Consider the following 22,702-nt stretch of genomic DNA (forward strand, 5'->3'; position numbering starts at 1 on the left):
TTTTGGCCCTGCAGTTTATATCTTCTATATGTTTGGCTTTTATATTTGTTTCTGAATTAAGTATTAATTACATATTTACATCATGTACCTAAAACTTTCATTCGTCCTAGTGCCTTTTTTTAAATGTGTGTGTGTGTGTGTGTGTGTGTGTGTCCTAATCATTACATGTTTATAGGCCCTGTGTAATGTGTTTGACCTTTTGGACTCAGATAGGACCACAGTATGATGGCAGTATTATCATGAAATGAAGCTGCAGGCTTGCTGATTTTCAACTTTGTGTTTCCACAATGGTTTACAACTTTGATCTGCCGAAACAGTGTATTTCCATCAGCTTATGAAGCAAATTAACACATAGTCATGTTAAAGTATTAAAGCACCACATAAAGTGACTTTAATTGCTGCAGAAATGCATAATCAATAACACTTGTTAAAATACAAGACCAACATTCATATCTTATAACATTCTACATCGGCATCTGACTTTACAAACTGTGTACAAAGGGCATCGGCTGGTGTTCTGCTCCTACGGCGATGTGATCCCTGTATGGACATCTCATTGGTAAGGCTTGAAGTTTGTCAAATGAAGAAGCTTCAGGAGGAAGTCCTTGCCCCTGGAAGGTAGATTGTGAGCGGGAGCGTCGTCTTCTCCTTCCAGACATGAGGGATCAGTGGTGCAGCTTTCTGTTAAAGCAACGTGAGAGACATAGATTTTCATAAGACAGATTTAACCAGTTAAAAAAAAAAGTTTAATAATATATTTAGTTGGAAAAAGAATAGGCAGTAACAATATAAAAAATATTCTGCTTTTTCAGGAAATAGTTCTGTAAATGAAAAAGTTCTCAGCCTTAAACGTCCCCAGAAAACATTTAGTCAAATAAAAGGAATGTTTAGAAAATAAACAAATTTTTGCTTGTAAGGTAATTTTTTTGTAAATTTTTAAGAACGTGTAGCTAACTTCTGTTAGATTTTTAAAGAAAAGTAAGTAAGATTGGTTACTTTGTAGCTAATTTCATTCATATCTTTAAAATAATAATTATTATAATTAAAATTTGGTTGAATACATACATTTTTAGCTATTCATTTTTAGTTACTGTTGACGTAGTTTAACATATATTTGAATTATTAAACAGGCAAATATAATATCTAACAATCTTAATATCTAATACTTTTTGTGACAATAATTATAACATTAATATACCTATTTTTAAGTTTTAATGTTAGAATTCCCCGGTACAGGTAAATGATCTATACCATATAACCATTCGTGTTTTGTTCGGTTGGTTATTACACATTTCTTTTAGCTAGAATTTTTTTTTTTTTTACTATAGACATTGTCACAAAGTTGGTAAAAATCTGATTTGGTAAGCCAGAGGTGATAGTTGCACGAAACACTCCCTAAATATTTTTTACATTTTAATTTTTTTTTTGAAATATTTCTAAATATTATGCAAAAAGTTTTCTTTACCTGAGAAATAAATATCTGAACAATACCTATGTTTGTTTTTCCAGCAAATTCAACTTAGAAGTTTTAATTTTTTTATTATAAGTTCTATTAGTTACCCTCTATTTTCCCAAGAATTCTTTGCAATATGATTGCTGTAAGTAGACTTTAGTTCAAATTTTTGTAGCTAATTTGATTCATATCTTTAAAATAATAATGATAATTAAAATTTCATTTAATACATAATTTTTTAGCTATTCAGTTGTAGTTACTGTTGAGCTAGTTTAACATATATTTAACTTATTAAATAGGCAAATGTAAAATCTAACAATCTTAAACAAATCACTTTTTGTGACAACAATGCTAAGATTAATGCACCTATTTTTAAGCATTTAATCTGAATCTGTGTTAAAATGTTAGATTTTCCAGGTACAGGTCATTCATTTCTTTTAGCCAGATAACAGTAGCTGACCTGAGTCACAGCAGACTCCTGGTGCAGCGCAGCGTCCAGCCACAGAGCCGCAGGGTTTTCCTCCAGTCTCACACGGAAAGGGCACGTAGTCTTCCTCCAAGCAGTGAATGGCCTCCGGAGTGCCCACCATGCAGCCTATTTCCTCTCCGCAGCAGATATTGGGACCAAAGCATCTGCCCTTATCTCCAGGACCGCACGTCATGCACTGAGCACCAACAACATCATGTGTTAAAGTAACTGTCAAAAAATTATCTATACCAAAGAACCAGTCATGTTTTTTTCTGTTGGTTATTACACATTTCTTTTAGCTAGGATTGATTTTTTTTTTTAACTATAGACATTGTCACAAAGTCGGTAAAAATCTGATTTGGTAAGCCAGAGGTGATAGTTGCAAGAAACACTTCCTAAATATTTTTAGATTTTAATTTATTTTTTAAACATTTCTAAATATTAATTCAAAAAATTTTCTTTACCTGAGAAATTAATATCTCAACAATAACTATATTTATTTTTCCAGCAAATTCAACTTTTATTTATTTATTTTTTAATAAGTTCTATAAGTTACCCTCTATTTTACAACTCCGTATCTTCCCAAGAATTCTTTGCAATAGGATTTCTGTAAGTAGACTTAAGTTAGAATTTTTGGAAGGAGTCTCCAGTTTCAGCGACAGTCACAATATAATTGTACAATACACAATTTATAAGTGTACAATAAATAATCTCTTGGATATTTTACAATATAAAAAATGTAAGAATATATATATAAAAAATATAAAAGGAACAAAAACAAATTACTTATTTTAAGCTTACTGTGATATACCACTTGAAATGCATCACACTATTTCATTATTTATTATTTTTCTATAACAGCACACACCATCATGCTTTATTCCTGACTGATCACTTTTTGGAATAAACAGTACTTTGTAGCAATGTTATGATTTAAATTTAGCTATAAAAAGAATAAAAAAAAGCAAAAAACCTGTCTATTGGGGCTGTCCTGTAGTGCTCTTTTGCCACCGATGGGGCAGTTGGAGATGTAGCAGGCTGTGCAGACGGACAGCAGACACAGCATGCAGAAGATTGAAAGAGGTGTTCCGGACATTCCTGCGAGACAAAGAATCAAAGTATACAAATTGATATGATTAAAGGTTGAATGTAACAAGCAACAAATCACAGATATTGTTTCTCAAACGGGGATAAAACGCACAAAGAGACGAAAAGCGAAAACGAATTCACATACTTACTTTGTCAAGGCTGATGGTAAGAAAACACCGTGTGATTCAATAGCTTCAGTAGCTGATGTCTCTCTGTAAGCCTTAAAATCTTCCCTTATATACCTTTAATTTTCTTTTAGAACGTGATATTATCACATTATTATCTATTACGTTCAAATAATCTTAATTGGCCACATATTAATCATGTGACCTAATTAGGACAAAACACTGGTCATTTAGTGATCCAGTAACAAGGATGTGAGTCATAGTGCTGAGGTTGTGATGATGCATAAGATTACAGAATAAGATTTTCAGCATCAACTTGGCAAAGATTACTTTTTTTTTTTTTTGTGGTATTGCATAGAAAAAAAATTGTCACATCTTCCTCATAACACGATAAAATGTTTTTTTTTTTATGTTTTTTTTTTTTACATATCCCAGTTAGGAAGCTTAGGGTCAGAGTGAAGGGTCCCCCAGGATACAGCACCCCTGGAGCAGATAGGGTTAAGAGTCTTGCTCAAGAGATCAACAGTGGAAGACGGGCGGTGTTGGGGTTCAGACCCCTGACTTTCTAATCGGTAAACCAATAACCCATAGCCTTAGCAGATTGAGCCACCACTGCCCTATAGCTTAGTATAATAGGATTTACCTCTCATTTTTACACATTTTCTCTGAGGTATACAGCTTACAATTTCATTTTATATAACTTTGGAACGGAAGGAGGGTTCGCTCCCTAACACAGAAACACATTGGTCCAGTTCAAGCTTTATTATAACTAATATGTTTTTTCTTATATGATCCATGGATTAGGATCCACCCCATCATATCTTTGTAACTTTTAGAACTTGTTTATGATAATTCCACAGTAATTACAATATTCGCAGTTTTAATAAAAATTGAAGAATTGATTTGAGGCAAAATACTTTAAAGTGGAAATAACATCAGTGGGTTTATTTAAATTTAGCTTCCAATAAAAACATGATGGTTTTGTCATTTTTATTTATTCCAGCTTGCATATCTTTATGTTTAAGGTTTTTGCTGAGGTGTGGCTTTTATGTAATATAACAATCTAATTATAGTAAATAATGAAATTTTATCAATTAAATGATTTTTGAAATTGATCCATTTGTCTGGTTTAAACATTTAGATATATCAGGCAATGTTTTAGTATCGAATCAACAAGTAAAGGAATATCTTTTTAAAAGAAATAGTATTCATCACTCCAGAACATTTCCAGATACTTGTAAATTTTCTGCCAATATGCATTAAAGATGATAAAATATATATAGGCCCATATTAAGACACTAATTTATCATAAAATTTGAAAAAAAGTACTGTATTGTGCAAAAGTTTTATTATTTTGGTACAAACTTTGTTTTACATGTTTATTTCATGACTTCAGCAAAAAGAAACAACAATAACAACAACAACAACAACAACAACAATAATAATAATAATAATAGTCTAACATGAAAATATTTGTAGGCCAGAAAATAAAGTATATTATGTAAAGCACCGCTTTTCTGACCAAAAAATGCATAAAAAAGAAGCAGTTGCAACAAAATCCTAAGAAGGACCGCGGCTGGTCCTGCAGGATGTTTAGTAAAACCAAGCAGATAATGTCCTTATAAATCAGCACAAATTTTACCTGAGTCTATATTTTAGGCGAAAGGACAAAATTATTTACTTCATTCCACTTAATACTGTTTGCTGTTTTTAATGTAGAAACTTTTTTGAAGACATCCTTACTCTACAGAATTTATTTGCATGTGCCTAAGACTTTTGCAGAGTACTGTACATCTTAATAGCTTAAAAAACACAAATTTGTAGCAAAGCCTAAAATACAACATTCCAAAGTCAATAAATCATAAAGATATTGATTTTATTGCTCTCTTTCATACATTATACTGGCGTCTGGATTTTATTTCTGTATAACTCATACATACCTACCAGAAGAATATCACACACTAAAGAAACAATGTCTTTACTGTTTACTGATGACACCATGTTAACTGTGAATAACCTCCAACTCGAACAGTGTGAAAGTGTCAGCAATTTCTGAAAAACACGCTTCCACTTTTTACACAAACGTCTGCTTAGACATTTTAAGACCAGCGAGCTATATGACAGTCCCTCTTGGCCAAAATCGTTAGGATCATTAAGTGTTAAACTTATTCATGTCTCATACGCAGATTAAAACGGTCCCAAAATACATGATAGTAATAAATTAAATCAGAACATGAATGCAAATTGGCTAATACATTTTCAGAACAGATTGTCTTTAGGTCAATGAGTGTCATCCTCCTCTGCTTTTTAATAATTTATCACTAATTAAGGTGTAATAGTGAATACATCTCAAACATTAAAATTATTACAGAGAATTTGGTTATCCAGTGCTTTTTAAGTTATTTGTCTATTTATTATTATTATTATTATGATTATTATGATTATTATGATTATTATTATTATTATTATTATAGGCTCTAACTTTCCAGACGACCCTATATAGGATAAATCTAATTCTATTAAAAAAGGGTTTATGTCTCTTCTTTGTAGAAACTGTATCTCTTCACTATCTTTCTTTTTAGCTCTTTCAGGCTCGTTTCTACCTCACATGTTACAAGGAGTCCTAATCAGGTTCCACCATCTCTCTAGACTGTTTTCTGTTCTGGCACCTACAATAGGTGGTGGAATGAACTCCACCCAAAAAGGAAAAAAACAAAAACAAAAAAAAACCTTCCCAACAGTGTTTGACTGATGGCACTAAGTTAGTAACCTAGTAACCCGTGTAAGGATCAATCCAATGACGGAAACTACAAAGCACTTTTGTAAGTCACTCTGGATAAGATGTAATCCGGTGACTAAGTACGACTTTCTGAAACAATTGGAAAGGTGTGTGAAACAATTTGCACATTTAAATTACTTTTTATTGCATTTTTTTTTGTGCGGATTTGTCATGTTATATCGCTGACTTACTCACTCATTGCCTATACCGCTTCATCCTGTTTAAAGGGTCACTGTGGGGGCTATCCCAGGAATCAAGGCTGGGGTTCACTCTGGAGGAGGTGCCAATCTATGTCACACTACAGGCAATTCAGGAATGACAATTAGCTTAATCTGTATGTTGTTGGGATTGTGAGAGGAAACCAGAATACCCGGAGGAAACCCACCAAGCACTGAGAGAACATGCACGCATTCCTAAGGCGGGAATCGAATCGAAGTGCTACCCACTATGCCACAGTGCTGCCTTATGGTATACAGGTTTATGAATTTATTCACTCACTCATTTTATACCGCTTTATCCTGTATTTAGGGTTGAGTGGGATATGGAGCCTTTCCCAGGAGACTTAGGGCATGAGATGGGGTACACCCTGGAGAGGGTGCCAATCCATCGTAGAGCACACACACACACACACACTCACTCACACACTACGGGCAATTAAACGCCAATGAGCCTAATCTGCTGTCTGACTGTGGTAGGAAGGCAGAGTACCTGGAGGAAACCCACCAGGCGTGGGAAAAACATGCACGCAGACCCAAGGCGGGAATCGAACCCGGATCCTGAAAGTGGGATGCCACATTGCTAACCACTATGTCACAGCGCTGCCTTATGTTATACATGTTCTTGAATTTATTAATTCATCTTATATAACGCTTAACATGTATACAGGGTTGGGGGGCTATTGGGGTGGGGTGGGGGGCTGTCGTTTATACAAGGGTGCAAGGAGGGGGACATCCTGGACGGGGTGCCAATCTATCACACTTGCTTTTACACACTACAGGCAATTTAGGAATACCAATTTGCCTAATCTGCATGTTTTTGAGATTATGGTAGGAAACCAGAATACCCGGCGGAAACCCACCAGACACAGACCTGAGACGGGAATTGTTCCAGGAGGTGCAAGGCGACAGTGCTAACCTCTACGCCACTGTGCTGGGTTAAGTTATACATATAACTATATATTTATAGAATTATTTTAATGGATGAATGTGTACTGTATATGTATAATCATTTTAATGGATGAATGTATACATACACACACACACACATATGATTGATATGATATATATGTATGTATGTATGTATACATTCATCCATTAAAATGATTATACATATACAGTAGTGTGGTTCTTTAATAAACATAGGTCACTAGCGCATTAGCTCCGCCCCTCGTGTCAAAGCCCCGCCTCCACCTGTACACGGTGAGCGGAAGCAAAGATGGCGGTGTTTGTGTAACGCGGGGCGGCGGGTGAGCAGCTTTAACACGCAGATTTATATCATATAAAACACACTTTACTGTTCAGGTTGTTGTCCAATTAATGTTATATGTGTGTATCTTTAGAGGTCTTAAAGTGTAGCTGTTTGTAACGCAGTGTTTTTCCGCTGTGGAGTTAGACTGGTAATGACAGAGCAATAATAATAATAGAACTAACCGCACAGCCGAGGAGCCGCAGAGCCGCAGGAGAGGAGATTTCAGTGTTCGCACGGGTTACAGCAATGTGTTTCAGGTACATTCGTTATTTTAGTGTTTATAAAGATGAAATGTTCTGTTACACGGAGTGTCATTGTGCTTCTCCAGCGCTGCTCGTGACACCCGGCTGACACGTAGGCTTTGCTTCTGCTGTGGTGTAGAGAATGACACAAATATCAGTTTTCAGTATTAAAGTCTGCAGTGTTTTTACATCTTTGTATCTTTTTGTCAGATGTTACTGAATATATCATACACTGACGTATAATTACAAGCATTTCACAAGTGCTTCTATTGACAACTACATTAAGTTTAGTTTATGCAAAGAGTCAATATTTGCTTCTTTTCTTTTGCAATTCATTGTCAAACAACTTCCTATGTTTTTGTTTTCTCTTGACAAAAGTTCGCAATATGATTGAGGCTTGAGGCGACGAACCCAATTTTTTAAATATATTTTTTCCTGTGCCACTTAGTTATCGCTTTTGGCGTATGGTAAAGTGCTCCATCATCCTGGAAACGGGATCGTTCGTCACCAAACTGTTTTTAGATGGTTGGGAGAGGTTGCTGTGTTCTTGGGCAAAGCCATCAGTCCTGTGTCATGCCAGCAACAAAGCATCCTGAGATCGATCATGTACGGGCTTACTCACAATTTTGCCTAAGAACACAGCCATGAATAAAGAATGGTACAAAAACATCTTCTGAGAGCAACTTCTCCCAACCATCCAAGAAAACTAAAAGATGACACACAGATCTAAAACACAATGAAGTCTTTGTGAACATTAATATTTGTGTCATTCTCAAAACTTTTGCTCGACGACTTCGCACTAAAACTGTACTGTGATAGAGGTTCATTGTAAATATATTACAGGTACAGTAAAATCCTTAGTGTTTAATTAACACCCAGACAATTTATTTAGTAATAATTTAATAGTCCTGTTGTAGGGTGTCGATCACACATATTAACAAATTTCATTTTTGTCATTTATTATATTTTTTTACTTCACTCCATGGGTGTGTGTGCATGAAGTTTGCAAGTTCTTCCTATGCTTGATGGGTTCCTCTATGTATTCCTGTATAAGACAGGCAGGTTAATTGCTAATTGACAATCCCAGATTGCCCGTAGTGTGTAATGTCAATTGGATGTCAAGCCGGCAATCTGCTCCTTTAAGAAACCGCCTGGACGGACCAAAATATCATGAAAACTGCAGCCATTTGACACCTATGTTACATTTTAATATGTTTACAGTTGAAACAACAGTGAAAAGCCATATGACTTGAGGGTTTGATTCTCACCTCGGGTCTGTCTGTGTGGTGTAAGAACTTCTTAATTTTAATCTTAACTTCGGTGATGGTTCTTACCATGAAACCGTGACATAAATGTAAAATTTCAAAACAAATAATTTAGCAATGAACACACCCACAATTAGGGTCCTGGAATTATTTACGAGGACACTTGACTCCAAAGTCTGGTTCATTACGATCAGTCCTTCCACACAATCCTTCCACGCTTGGGAGCCACACACAGGTCAGACGGAAAAGGTGATTTTGAGAAAAATACAGCATACTCGGCCACGGATTGAATCAGATATGGAAGCCAGCCGTACCTAATAACAGAGGTAGATCGCTGTTTAGATGTGACGTTATCAGTGCTGTCTGTCTCCACACACCCATCTTGTTTTCTGGCCTACTAAACCATAGCGGATGAAGTAGTAGGAAGGCATGCGAGGGCATTAATTTTGAATTTTTTTCTGAAATATTATTATTATTATTAGGCAAGATTAACTTCCTCATTTTTTCTTTCCTTGTGTTTACAAACCAAGTATTGGAGACTGTAAAGCAAAAATAACATGACGCTGGCCATCGGGCGAATATGGAGGGGAGAGCAATCGGTGGTACAAATTTTGCCTAATTGGCAAATTGATTTTTGTCTAATGGATTTTTGCTTCTCCGAGTGTGAAGCTCACATTGCGTGAAAGCTCGCCTCCAGCTTTTCCGTTTAGCACAAGTGACCATCAAATCTTGATCACTTCTCTCATTCTCTCTTCTGCACTTGTGAATTTTTAACCCTCATGTTACAGTAGGGCTGCAGTTTCCATGACATGACCCTTTTACTGTCATTAGTGTGTTTTCTTCAAGCTGTGTAGCTAAACAATCATTTAAGCTGGCTAATAGATTTGATTCCAGCTCATCGTTTGTGATGGGTATAATCTTTTAATTTCTAATCGCAGTGTTGTGTATTGGCCTCATTTTGGCCATGCTATTATTAACTTGACTTGTCCCTTGAGTTTTTACTGATATGGGTCATGAAGTAAATGCATTGCATAGAAACATCCTGCATTCTTTTCATTTTTGTAGAGTTGTGCAATTTTTACATTTTTTTTTTTTTTACAATGCATCCTTTATGTAGCTGTACCTGTTCCACATGTAGGTAGGTCATGATAGATCATGTTTTTTTTTTTTACAGTATTATAAATCTGTAATAATTTGGTCATATGTTATATAATTTGGTCATATCTATAATAGTTTGGTCAACATGTGCTCGACAGAATGACAGGGCCAAATGGAAGTTTGCACGGCTAATGCCTGTGCACAGCTGATAGCTCATTTTGCTCTCAAGCCCTGCGTCTGGTGTATTTGTATGTGCATGCAAAACTTAGGGTAGGGAGAGTGCGACCAAGTGAAATACGCTTGAGCAAGTAGCCACAAGGCATATGCTGACATTCTTAAAATGTGCAGAATAGCAGAGTGGCACAGCTGCTGAGAACAGTTTCAGGTTTACAGAATGCACCGAAAAAACAACCTTATTTAAGCTGAACTACATGGAATAATTCTTTATAGCTCTATATATAGGATAAGTCCATGTATTTCAGTTTAAATGTTTTTTTTTTTTAGTTTAGGTATTGCAAATCCAAAAACAGTGAATAACCTGGCATTTAGGTAGGAACGTAGGATTCAGGTAGCATTCAGGTAAAAAAAACGTTTCTTTTACTGGGCATATACTTTGATCAACATGTCTGTGCAGGTATTGTATAGACAGTCGTAACTGTTAACTTTTAACAACTAACATATATTAAAGTGATGTTGAAGTTCACTCCTGCTGTCAGTAAATCAGAGCAAGAATAAACAAATCTTCATGAAGTGTAATAAGTACATTTAAATGACTAGAATTATTTTCTTCCATTCTACAGGTAATCTCATCTTCCTGAGTCCCTCAGGTGTCGATCTTCGTCCGCGTTCTACCGTTTCCATCTACCGTGATGTCGTCTACCGCAGCCGCTCCAGCACTCGACGACTTCTCTGTGTCCTCGCTGCTGTCTGGAGAGCTGGAGGATGGAAAAGAAGGAGAGGGCGGTGATGAGCTGGGTGACCTGGAAGTGAACCCTTATGACGGTTTGCCCTTCTCGTCACGTTATTACGCCCTACTGGAAGAACGGCGGACTCTGCCCATCTGGGGACTGAAGTACAACCTGCTGGAGCTGCTGGAGACTAATAGCATGGTGGTGCTGAGTGGAGAGGCTGGCATTGGCAAGAGCACACAAGTAAAGAGCGCTGACAAAACTCAGTTTTTTTTTTTTTTTTTAAATAGAATAAAAAAATATGCTAAGGAGAAGATGGACGTTAACAGTTTTGTAATTCTTTTCTATTTGCTTGTCTCTTTTAACAGTGACACCGAATCTAACTCTAACTTTAACATATATGAAACCTTTTACTTTTTTAGACCATGTTGACTGTCACAAATGTGTTTTTGGGTGTATTTGTGTGTAGGTGTCTCAGTGGTGTGTGGAGTACGCGCTCTCTCTGCAGTTTACTCAGGGTCTGGTGTGCTGTTGCCAGCCGTACTCAGCAGCAGCTTGCAGCCTGGCCATCCGTGTTGCAGATGAGATGGACCTGAGTCTGGGGCTCGAGGTCGGATACAGGGTCCCTCACGATGATGGCTGCACGCCAGACACTTTACTGCGGTAATGCACACACACACAGACACACACATGTATCGATACAGGCACAGATTGCATGTACAGATTGCATGTATTTGTAGTTGTATCTATGTTAAATTACTGACAGACATGAGCCGCTTAGGTATATTTGTTAAATGAAGTTTTTATTTTGTTGAAGCACCATATTGAGGAAAAAATCAGTACTGTTCAATTAGTTCTCTTTTTTTAAATTACCATTTTTTTTCCATTGTTTTACATTTAAATATGTCTTCCTGCTGTTTGACAGTGAATTTTTAAACTTTTTTTCATCCCTCAGCTTCGTCACAGATGCACTTCTCCTGGAGGAGATGATGTCGGACCCCCTGCTGCGGCGCTACGGCGTGCTGGTAGTGGACGAGTCGCAGGAACGCACCGTGGCCAGCGACGTGCTCCTGGGCCTCCTGCGCGACGTTTGCCGGCAGCGCACAGAGCTTCGAGTGGTGGTACTCGCTACACCCCCTGTAGCCAATACAATCGCAGACTTTCTGGGCGAAGAAGTGCCACACGTTAAAGTCCCCCCTGCACCGGACCGGACCGTGGTGGAAACGTTGTACAGAGATCCGCCAGCTGGCAGAGATTCTGCCACAGCTGCATGCCACATGGTGTTGGATCTGCACCGTCGAGGAGAGGAAGGAGATATACTAGTCTTCCTGCCCAGTGCGCAGGTAATAATATATGGACTTACACATACTTCTCCAGCCACTTTAATAGGAACACCGATCTTTATTAGGAACTAGAGCCGTGGGACTAAATCGTTTATGCATTATATTCGATCTAATGTTGAATCGAGTAATGGAATCGATGGATCCGTTTTTTTATTTGTAAAGATTCATATTCATAATATATCAGAGCTTTTCCGGGGAAATACAAAATACAAACAGTTTGAATCTTGCAGACAGTACTTGCAAAATGCTCTTGTTTTGTGAGATTATTGCTTTCAAAATTATTTCTTATTTATTTATTTATTGATTGATTAATTGATTGATTGATTGTCAGTGTAATGCTGCCATCTACCAGACAGCAGTGTGGAGCAGACCATCAGCAGGGAAAAAAGTTACACAGTGTTTTAATGTTTATTAAATTATTTAGTGTTTTGGTTACCTAAGAGTCAGAAAATTGTAATGTCTAACTACTGGTTTAATTCAAATCAAATCAAATCAAATCTATAGCTGGTCCAAAATTCTACCTTCTACACATACAAGAGAACATATCTCTTCAGTCCTGGCTTCCCTTCATCGGCTCCCATTACAGTAAATTATTTTGGCTAGGTTTAAATGTTGACATGGTTTTGCCCTGCCCCACTTCTCAGACCTGCTTCAGTCCTGAGCCCCACCCGATCTCTTAGATCATTAGACAGATCCCTTCTGCGTGTACCCAAAACCAAATGCAAGCTCAGGGGTGGTCGGGCTTTCTCTGTACCTGCACCCAAATCATGCAATGACGTACCCTTTACTATTTGTGAGGCCACATTACTAAGTGAGTGTGTTCAAATCTCAAAATGTTTTGTTTGGCAATTAAACCAACACGAGACGTTGATTCTATATGAACTGCTCGGATTAGAGATGTGTGTAATGTGATTTTTTTAATTTATGTCTTTTTATATATTTTTTTTATTATTTATGTGAAGCATTTGTTGTTAAAATGCTATGCAGATAAAGTTGAGAGTTGAGTTAAGACAGTTGCTGTCAAGCCTTTGCTTGCTTTAGCTTAACATTCCTGTTCTTACCTGACAGGAGATCAGGTGATTATTCTGCTGTTCTGCCTGTCCACCTGCAAGAAGTGTTGTGTGTCCTGACCTGCTTTTCTGCTCACCATAGATGTAAATAGTGGTTATTTGAATTGTTACAGCTGTTCTGTAAGCTCGATCCAGCCCTTTCTACTCTGATCTCCACAAAACCGTCCTGTCCCATCCCTCACCGGATGTTGTTTGTTTTCCCACACCATCTTGTATAAACGCTTAGGACTGGTTTGTGGGAAAATCCGAGAAGATCTGATCTCTCTGCCAGTTATCAAGAGTTTAACTTTACACTGCTTTTAGGAAGCAGGCATCAGAGCACATAGAGATGTGTGTCGTGGGGAGTAAACGAACTCTCTTTTTATTATCTGCCCTTCTTTTTTATCTCAGTCCTGAAATGGATCTCAGTTATAGTGGATTAAATTACATTTTACTCCTGTACTTTTATTGTCTCCGATGACAAGAGGTAAATAAAGGTTTGGGGAATTTAATAACCAGCCCAGTATTGTATTCATAATTCCCGCAGGTTAAAAGGAGTGGCCAAAATATAAATATACAAAAAAACACAGTGTGTTCTGGTGTGGGCCGGATGACATCTTTGGGTCAGTTCCTCAGACAGACATTGTTGTTATTATTTATTTATTGCAGTCCACATGTCTATCACTTGTACACCAGTGTACGCTCTTTCTTTTCCAGCAGCAGTGTGTCTGCTGAATAGATCAGGTGTCGGTCACTTATTTTAATGGAAACGTTTGGTTAAGTCTCTGTGGGTGTAGATGGATTTCTGTGGGTGTAAGATGTTTTTATCTGAGTAATGTTTGTACTGCATGCTTAAGAAATCATTTACAGCACCAGTGCATGTGACTATCACATACACACACAAACAAGTCTGTATGGCTACTCCTTTTGTCAATATTATCACAGCACGGCCCGTTTTTCTCATCCTAGCAGCGAGCTGTTGTAAATACAGGCAGCCTTTCAGTCTGTTTTAATTGATCTGGAGCACATAATGAGGTCTTTTCTATTATTATAATGAACTCTGTAGAGAAGATGAATATGTTGTAACTGTGGTGTAACTGTATAAGCAAATACTCATGTTTACACTTCTGATTAGGAGTAAGAACATGCACGCATCAGGACAAACACTTACTGAGAATTCATGTGGACTGGACCTGAAACAGGAATGGGAAAATACAACATGGACTCGATAAATCTGGATTTTTTGCAGAATAGTGTGTAGAACAAAATCTTAAGGAGATCCTTCTGGGTGACTTTAATAGCCCTCTGGTGATGGAGAAGAATGTTCAAAATCTCTGTGTCACTTAAGATTGTATATCACAAGCATATTACGGACATTTTTAGAGCCCAAGCACTATGACTTCAGCACTTTCATAGTCATGACGTCACCTTTTGTTCTTCTAAGGATTTTTTTTCCCCGCAGCCAGGTTTTTTTAAAGGGGCTTTAACATGCTCAAAAACTCAGCACACAGGTTTGAATCTGCTGCCATTGGGATGCCTGAAAGTCACAAAAGATTTTGCTACGTAGCTCATACACACTTGCACATATGCATGTGAAACCCAGTACACATTAAGAGCTCAGTGAGCTGAACAACTTTCGCCTTGCATGTCATGGGCTCTACTCAATTTGGGTCGATTGCAATATGCATCCAATGGAATTTGATGTACTCCTCCTAGGGGATTTCTACACTCTCCACTTAACCGGGTTCTACGTGATCTTAATACATTGAGGATGCAAAATGCGTAGGGATTTTTGCTAAACGATTACCGAAAAGTGGTTTATACCTTTTTGTGTGACATCTATGTGATTTTAAGTGACATCACATGTCATGCTTTTTTTCTAGCAACTAGGGCTTTTTGAAAGACTTAACATAACCCACCCCCCACCCCTTTCTAAGGGTATGTGATAATAGTATTGGCATGTCCCCTTTAAATGCACTGTGCCTACTGTCTTTGGGCGATGGCGCAAGGTGCTTGGGCCCGCTTATCGTTGCTTGCAACTATATTTTTAAATTAAAGTCATTGTGTTTTGTACAAATCGTATATGCCATCATGAATCTATCAGACACAATGTGAACGTGAATTAAATCACTTGGTTGCCTCCCTGAGACTGTACGTTCAAAAGTTAGGACAAACACTGTTTTTTTTCTGATTCCAGCTCCAAGACTGCCAATTGTCAGCACTTCCCACAATGTCGGTTTACACAAATTGAGTGAACATTTATTTGATATCACATTATTGCTAATGTAATACATTAATTTCTTCGTTATTCCAATATTTGCAGGAGATTGGTGATTGCGCAGCTCTGTTGGAGAAGGAGTGTGTAGCCCTGAGCCCACAGCTGGGTGCGTTGCGTGTTCTTCCCCTCCACACGGACCTCGGTGCATCCACTCAGCACGTTTACTCAGCAGACGGGGATGACAGCCAAGCTGAAATAAAAGAAAATGCGAAGGCTGGGCCGTGTATAAGACGCAGGGTGATCATGTCAGATGCTCTGGGAGAAGCCTCGTTCTCGTTGCCCAACATTCGTTATGTCATCGATACAGGACTCGAACTCAAAACTGTGAGTTTTAAATAATGTGCACACAAATGTGAAAATTTAAAGATACAGAAAGGATGTTGAAAGAATTTTCTTACATTTTCCATTCATGTTTTATAGAACTTATAAGTTCTATTCAACATTTTGCAGTTGGAGCAGACATACAGTGGTATGCCCTCAGATCCATAATTATTGGCACCCCCTAAGAAGATGAACAAAAAGGATTATAGCAAATAAACATACATTGATTGAAATTTTCCACCTAATATTAACAAACAATAAATTAACACTGATGCACTGAAATGAACAATTGCACAATATTTCTAAAACTCTAGGACACACTGGATACCTGAATTAACATACTTGATGAAAAACTGCGATTTAGGTATTCTTATACACACTTTTCTTAATTCAAATTTTAATATGCTAATTGGGCCCAACCTCTTTCCTTGGCACTAAGATCACATGACCGAAGACCTTCTTCAAAAACAACCATCATGGCAGACACAGAGCCAACTCGCTAAAAAAAACGCAATTATTTTACGAAATCTGGCAAGAAAAATATTCGTTTGTTTGGGTTTCCGACAGCTTGTTTATATCGACACCTTGTCACGTGACTGTCAGATTTACATACTTATTAATATTTATAAGCGTCTGCCAAAGATGGGCATATACACAGAATCAGCCTTGTCTCTTTTCAGCTATTTTAGTGTTTTTATAGGGCTATAGTGACTTTATTTTATTTTTTCTCTGGTTCTTACACATGTAATATGAATTTTGAGAACCATGTATTGTCTGTGTCAATCTTTGAAATATCTTTAGCGAATGGAAAAAAAAAACATGGCAGTGGTTAAATATATTGGTTAAACATTTTTTTTCTTGTTGCAAATTCAGGTGTACAATCCACAGATCCGAGCTAACTCCCAGGTTCAGCGGCCGATCAGCAAACACCAGGCAGATGCCCGCTCTCAGAAAGTGAACAGCACGCTGCCTGGTGAGGCTTTCCCATACTTTGCAACTTAGTGTAACATATATGACAAAAGTGTCAATAAGGTTAAGATTTATTTTAAGTGCAGCTTATTCTCTGTTTTAGGAGTGTGTTTTCGTCTGTACCCCCAATCACTGTATGATGAAGGGATGCCTGAAGCTCGGTGTCCCGGAGTAGCCGAGGCTAACCTCAGCCACCTGGTCCTTTTCCTTAAAAGACTGGACATTGCCGACATGGGCCAGTGCAAGTTCCTGGACCGGCCAGGTCAGCCCACTAAACTGTTCACTGTATAATTGATTAGTTAAGATGTAATTAGATCTAATCAGTTAATGTAGCTTTTTTACAACTACATAAAAAAAAATCTACATCAAACTGTGACACTCTGGTGCTATTTGTGTTTAAGCAAGTTGATGCAGCTATTATTTTTAATAAATCCGCAATAAGAATGGTAATAGAGCCAAGGGGTGTAGTAATCAGTGTCTTTTCAAGTCTGACTGGAATCACTGATCGTTTATTAACCTTTGGCTTCAATTAGAGTCTCCATTCACAGCCTGTTAGAACGTACAGATAGGTGACGCATTATTGTATGATTTACATTCTTTTGGCATTATACTGGAAATGTGAAAGCCATCGTTCCCCCAGTGTTTCGATTGATGATGGACAACATTTTTACCTCAAGTTTGCAGCCTGGGTGAGATCTGGTTAAGACAGCATCATAATCGATATTTATCGGATAAGTGCACTTCAGTGTACACACTTTCATGCACTTGTTTTTAACAGTCAGATGGGAACACAAACGTTTAAACTCCTGACAACAAAGCCGAATTGTTTTTGAAGAAGATACTGTCACTGGATTGAAAAAAATGTAATCATAAATCATTAACTAAAGATGAACGGATAAACAGCATCCATTATGCTCCTCTTTATCATTTTATATTTAACCGATCACTAAAGCATGTTTAAAAAAAAAATAAATTACCTTGTCCATTACTTTGAATTATAATATTACGTTTTGTCAACAAATCAGCGCATCCATGATTGATTTGTCTCTGCAGCCCCAGAGGCGCTGATGCAGGCTCTCGAGGATTTGGATTACCTGGCTGCGCTAGATGATGACGGCAACCTGTCGGAGGTAGGCATCATCATGTCCGAGCTCCCTCTGGACCCACCGCTGGCCAGAGCCCTCATCGCAGCCTGCGAGTTTGACTGCGTCAGTGAACTTCTGACCATCGCTGCAATGCTTACCGGTGAGTACAATGTTCACTCACATACAGTGTACCAGTAAGAAGTTTGGACACACCTCCTAATTCAGGGTTTTTTGATTAGCGATTTAGCTTCACAATACTGGAGATTTCAAAATTATGAAACAACACATATGGCATTGGGTATTTAAATAACAACAACATCCATCTTCAACCGCTTATCCAAAGTCGGGTCGCGGGGGTAGCAGTTTCAGCAGGGAGCCCCAAACTTCCCTTTCCCCAGCCACCTCAGCTAACTCTGACTGGGGAATCCCGAGCCGTTCCCAGGCCAGTGTGGAGATATAATCTCTCCATCTAGTCCTTGGTCTGCCCTGTGGCCCCCTTCCAGCTGGACGTGCCAAGAACAACCTCCCTAGGAAGGCGCCCTGGTGACATCCTTACTAGATCCGAACCACCTCAACTGACTCCTTTTCACGTAAAGGAGTAGCGGCTCTACTGAGTTTCTCATGGATGACAGAGGCTCTCATCCTATCTCTAAGGGAAAAGCCAGGCTCTCATCCTATCTCTAAGGAAAAAGCCAGCTACCCTTATGAGATAACTCATTTCGGGCGCTTGTATTTGCGCTTGTCCTTATGGTCATGACCCAACGCTCATGACTCATATAGTCATTGAGGGTTGGAACGAAGATCGACCGGTAGATTGAGAGCTTTGCCTTTTGACTCAACTCTCTTTTCGTCACAACAGTGGGGTAAAGCGACTGCAATACCGCCTCTGCTGATCCGATTCTCCGGGCCAACCTCGCATTCCAATGTTCTATCACTCGTAAACAAGACCCCGAGATACTTAAACTCCTTCACTAGGGGTAACAACTCGCTCCCTACCTGGAGTAGACAATCCATTGGTTTCCTGCTGAGGACCATGGCCACATATTTAAAGGTGCTGATCCTCATCCTTGCTGTTTCACACTCAGCTGCAAATGAAGTGCTGCAAGTGCTGCAGGTCACAGACTGATGATGACATTAGGCCCACATCATCTGCAAAAAGCAGCGACCAACATACACTGGAAACAACTCTGACTTACTGCCAAGAATCCGAACACAGGTCTCACTTTGGGCGTAAAGAGATTGGATGGCCCAGAGAAGTAACCCCCTCACTGAAAATCCAGAGGGACCCGATCATATGCCTTCTCCAAATACACAAAACAAATGTAGACTGGATGGGCATATTCCCAAGCCCCCTCCAGGATTCCTCCAAGTTGTAATCAGCTGTTATTTCAAGGAACCGTTCTTGAAAGAAAGTGGTGAAACTGATGTTTCTCACGAAGATCGTTCCAGGAAAGCAAGACCAAAACGTACCTCGGCTGCAGGGGAGAAGTTCATTTAGAGTTACCAGCCTCAGAAATCACCAATTAACAAACAGCACCTCAGATTAGAGCGGTTATAAAGACTTTACAAAGCACTGTGTCCAAATTTCTGGCTGGTAGTGTAGATGCATAAATATAGTCCATATACACATCTTCTGTGCATTTATAACTTGATCCTGATCTCCTTCAAACTTTGTTGTATTTTTTTTCTTGGATGCTGACACTCTCTTCTCACAGCTCCTTCATGCTTTGCGACTCCTCCACCTAATAAAGAGGAAGCAGCGTTAACTCATAGACGCCCCCTTCTGCACTCAGACGGAGACCATCTGACCCTCATTAACATCTACAACGCCTACCTGCAGCGTGAGTCCTGGCAAAACACAACTGACTGTATCTAATGAATCAATTATAACTCTTGCACTAAAGAGTTATTACACTCGTATTCATTGTACTACTAGCTAAACGTCCTTGATGTTAAATATTAATCCACGTACACGTGTATATATGTTGCTACTCAAAATACAGCATGTTCTGTAGTTAAACAGGATTCAGTGTACACGCCAAGTGTAATTACATAAGCGTAAAAATGTTCATTTGGTCAATATTTATAGGTAAATTGTAGACTGTGTAATGAAAAGGTCGTTTATCTTATCTTGTCTAGACAATGAGGACGAAGCCTGGTGCAACACAAACTTCCTGAACGCCTCTGCTTTGCGTCTGGCCGTGACGATAAGAGAGGAGCTGCATGAAGTGATGCAGCGGATCGAACTGCCGGTTTCACCGCCTGCGTTCGGCTGCCAGGACAACACTACTAATATAAAGCGAGCGCTCATCTCCGGGTTCTTCCTCAAGGTGGCGTGAATTAAACATTACCCGAACACGTTTAAGTGCCGTTACCTGTTAATAGTAACGCCGTTAGTAATTAAACCTTCCTTCCTCAGGTTGCTCATGACGTAGACGGCTCAGGAAATTACTTACTGCTCACGCACCGGCACGTGGCTCACCTGCACCCTTTCTCCTCGTACCTGAGCCGCCGGCCGCGTCCCAATCCTCCCAGCTGGGTCCTCTATCACGACTTCACTATCTCTCACGACAACTGCATCCGCACCGTCTCCGAAGTTCATCCACACATGTGAGTAATGCGTCTCTCGTTTCTAAGGGTCAACAGTGAACCTGCAGAGTGTAATGCTTTTCCCCAAAACTAACAACTGTTTCCCCGAACAGGTTGGTGGAATTATCTCCGCAGTACTACTTGGAGAACCTTCCTCCCAGCGAAGGCAGAGACTTGTTAATGGATATCAGACAGAGTCTTTTCCCCCCTGAAGAACAAGAGAACAGAGAGGCTGAACACGACGCGCACGGAGAACGATCAGGGGAGCATAGAGATCAGTTCAGAACAGAGATGTGTGTGCTCCAGTGATCTGCTCGAGGGTGCAGGTGGCAGACCCCCCCTCCCCCATGTTGCACTTTGGGATTTCCTGAGCCTAATATATTACATACGTGGACGTAGTTTTACTCTTTAGGGCTTGGTGTAGCACGTAAAAGCAAGTGGTGAGCAAAATCAGACTGTGATGTGCCCTGTGCAAATTTAGATTTATAGGTACACAACACAGAATCTAGACAATTTCAGTAGTTTTTTTTTTTTCCTTCATTTTTGCTATGAAGTGCTTGCTTTAGTACAGGCACGACCCATTTGATGTAATGTAGATCCTGACTATGCAGGCAAATTACACAGAGATATGAGGGTGAGTCAAAAATTTGATTAAAAACGTCTGATGTCTTAAAAAGCGCTCCGTTCAAGCCTACTGTCTCCCTGGTCACTGCTGTGCAGGTATGAACGTGTTACTTTAGTACCTTAGTTGTTTCCGCGAGCAAAAATGGATGCCTCATTTGAGGGTAAACCCGGTACCTAAACAACTCACGAAAGAGCATAAACAGAAGCGTTTGGATATCAGCGAACAAACTTCGGAGCTTTAAGAATCACTACAAGCCTGAGAGTAAACAACAGAGTATATGAAACATCCTCAATCAGTCAACTGGAAAAATTAAAATGCTTACAATTTTTGGGGATTCTCAAGGGCTAGCATTGGAACATTATCAGAAAAAAGGTTCAACAATCAACAGTCCTCGTTACAGTGAAGCCTAAACTTCAGGTTAAAGGCAGAAGAGTGATACCCGAGGTTTTAGATGACGATGCACATCCGCATACTTCTATTCTCACTGTCGACACTCTGCAAAAACTTTGTTTTGAGGTGTTAAAGCATCCTTCCTATAGTCCTGATTTTGTTCCATCGGACTTTGGTCCCCTGAAAGCAGCCCTACGAGGATGGAGATCCACTTTTAATGGAGCGAAGACAGCGGTGCCTTCGGCTTAAACATTTTTAATGACTGAATACGGAAGCTTATTGACAGTGTATTGAAAAGCGAGGGGATTATATTGAAAAATATTGTATTTGTTTTTTCTAAAAGTTAATTTAAATAAATTCACCATGAATTTTTAGGAAAGACAAATACATCCGAGTGCGGATCATTTTGACCCACCCTCGTATATATTTAAAGACTGCAAACGGATCAAGCAATAACGAGCCTGGTATCAAGACTTCAAACAAATAAAACTAGTAATATTTTTCTTTTTCTTACGGATAGAAAAACCACATTCTTCTAACGCTACGTTTTATTGGAATGATATTTTTAATTCAGATTGTACGTAATTGTCTTTTGTGAATAGTCTCGAGTTTTTCCCTTGCCCTCGTCTTTTCGTGGCTGTATAAGGTATTTGAAGTAGAAGAATAAATCAGGGAGACCTGAGCCTTGAGAACGAACTTGAGCTCGATCTCAGGATTCTTTTCTCAGGGTCGTTTACAAAAACCCCTTTTGTTGAATGTTGCTTCCATTTTGTTGGCAAAGGCTATTTTTCTACGACACTCTTTGTAGTCTGTTTTTATCTTTTTGTCTGAGCAATCCTATGGCTAGTTTTGTTAATATAAAAAGATTTTGTCTGTAAATTATTGAAGCTGTAAATGTTTCATTTCTCCCGTAATACTCTAGGAAATATAGCAAAACACAATCTGTATATTCGGATTTAAATAAAATAAAATTTCAATAAAACAACTTTGTTCAACTTTGTGAGTCTCTGCCTCACTTTGTAATCGCAGAGAAATTAATCTATTTACTTGACTAAACATTACTCACTCGAAGATGATTGTGTTGACACGACATTTTAAACTGCAGTCATTACTATTTGTGTTTCTGCATCAATTTGGCAATTTAATGAAATTTCACAT

The 22,702-nt window shown here is 38.7% G+C and overlaps 2 protein-coding genes across 4 annotated transcripts; one reads left to right on the forward strand and one right to left on the reverse strand.

Moving 5' to 3' along the window:
- Window positions 1–511: 511 nt before the first annotated feature.
- oxt (oxytocin) lies at window positions 512–3,214 on the reverse strand. The gene is made up of 4 exons (XM_053485881.1): window positions 3,161–3,214; window positions 2,896–3,020; window positions 1,914–2,118; window positions 512–681 (listed from the first exon to the last, which is right to left on the reverse strand). Exons 2-4 carry the CDS (start codon window positions 3,016–3,018, stop codon window positions 554–556), a joined length of 456 nt encoding a protein of 151 aa, XP_053341856.1. The 5' UTR covers window positions 3,019–3,020; window positions 3,161–3,214; the 3' UTR covers window positions 512–553.
- A 4,123-nt stretch (window positions 3,215–7,337) lies between these two features.
- On the forward strand, window positions 7,338–22,491 carry dqx1 (DEAQ box RNA-dependent ATPase 1). 3 transcript variants are annotated; one of them, XM_053484723.1, is made up of 13 exons: window positions 7,338–7,380; window positions 7,474–7,639; window positions 10,788–11,138; window positions 11,365–11,558; window positions 11,851–12,238; window positions 15,611–15,889; window positions 16,760–16,859; window positions 16,959–17,117; window positions 17,909–18,100; window positions 19,656–19,781; window positions 20,080–20,270; window positions 20,360–20,550; window positions 20,643–22,491. In XM_053484723.1, the coding sequence occupies exons 3-13, from the start codon at window positions 10,857–10,859 to the stop codon at window positions 20,836–20,838; spliced, it is 2,298 nt and encodes a 765-aa protein (XP_053340698.1). In that variant the 5' UTR covers window positions 7,338–7,380; window positions 7,474–7,639; window positions 10,788–10,856; the 3' UTR covers window positions 20,839–22,491. The 3 variants fall into 3 exon arrangements, with proteins under 3 accessions (XP_053340698.1, XP_053340699.1, XP_053340697.1); XM_053484724.1 differs by lacking the exon at window positions 7,474–7,639 and having other exon boundaries at window positions 7,339–7,380; XM_053484722.1 differs by having other exon boundaries at window positions 7,351–7,639.
- Window positions 22,492–22,702: the final 211 nt, after the last annotated feature.

Source organism: Clarias gariepinus, chromosome 24 (assembly GCF_024256425.1).
Source record: "Clarias gariepinus isolate MV-2021 ecotype Netherlands chromosome 24, CGAR_prim_01v2, whole genome shotgun sequence".
Classification (NCBI taxonomy): domain Eukaryota; kingdom Metazoa; phylum Chordata; class Actinopteri; order Siluriformes; family Clariidae; genus Clarias; species Clarias gariepinus.

Bases quoted from the DNA above. Each gene is read 5' to 3' on its own strand.
- oxt (XM_053485881.1), bottom strand. From the start codon at position 3,018: ATGTCCGGAACACCTCTTTCAATCTTCTGCATGCTGTGTCTGCTGTCC. The intron at 2,119-2,895 runs GTTTTTTGCTTT...GTTGGTGCTCAG, and splicing joins AGGACAGCCCCAATAGACAG to TGCATGACGTGCGGTCCTGG. The intron at 682-1,913 runs GTCAGCTACTGT...TTGCTTTAACAG, and splicing joins AGGAGTCTGCTGTGACTCAG to AAAGCTGCACCACTGATCCC.
- dqx1 (XM_053484723.1), top strand. From the start codon at position 10,857: ATGTCGTCTACCGCAGCCGCTCCAGCACTCGACGACTTCTCTGTGTCC. The intron at 11,559-11,850 runs GTAATGCACACA...TTCATCCCTCAG, and splicing joins ACGCCAGACACTTTACTGCG to CTTCGTCACAGATGCACTTC. The intron at 12,239-15,610 runs GTAATAATATAT...CAATATTTGCAG, and splicing joins TCTTCCTGCCCAGTGCGCAG to GAGATTGGTGATTGCGCAGC.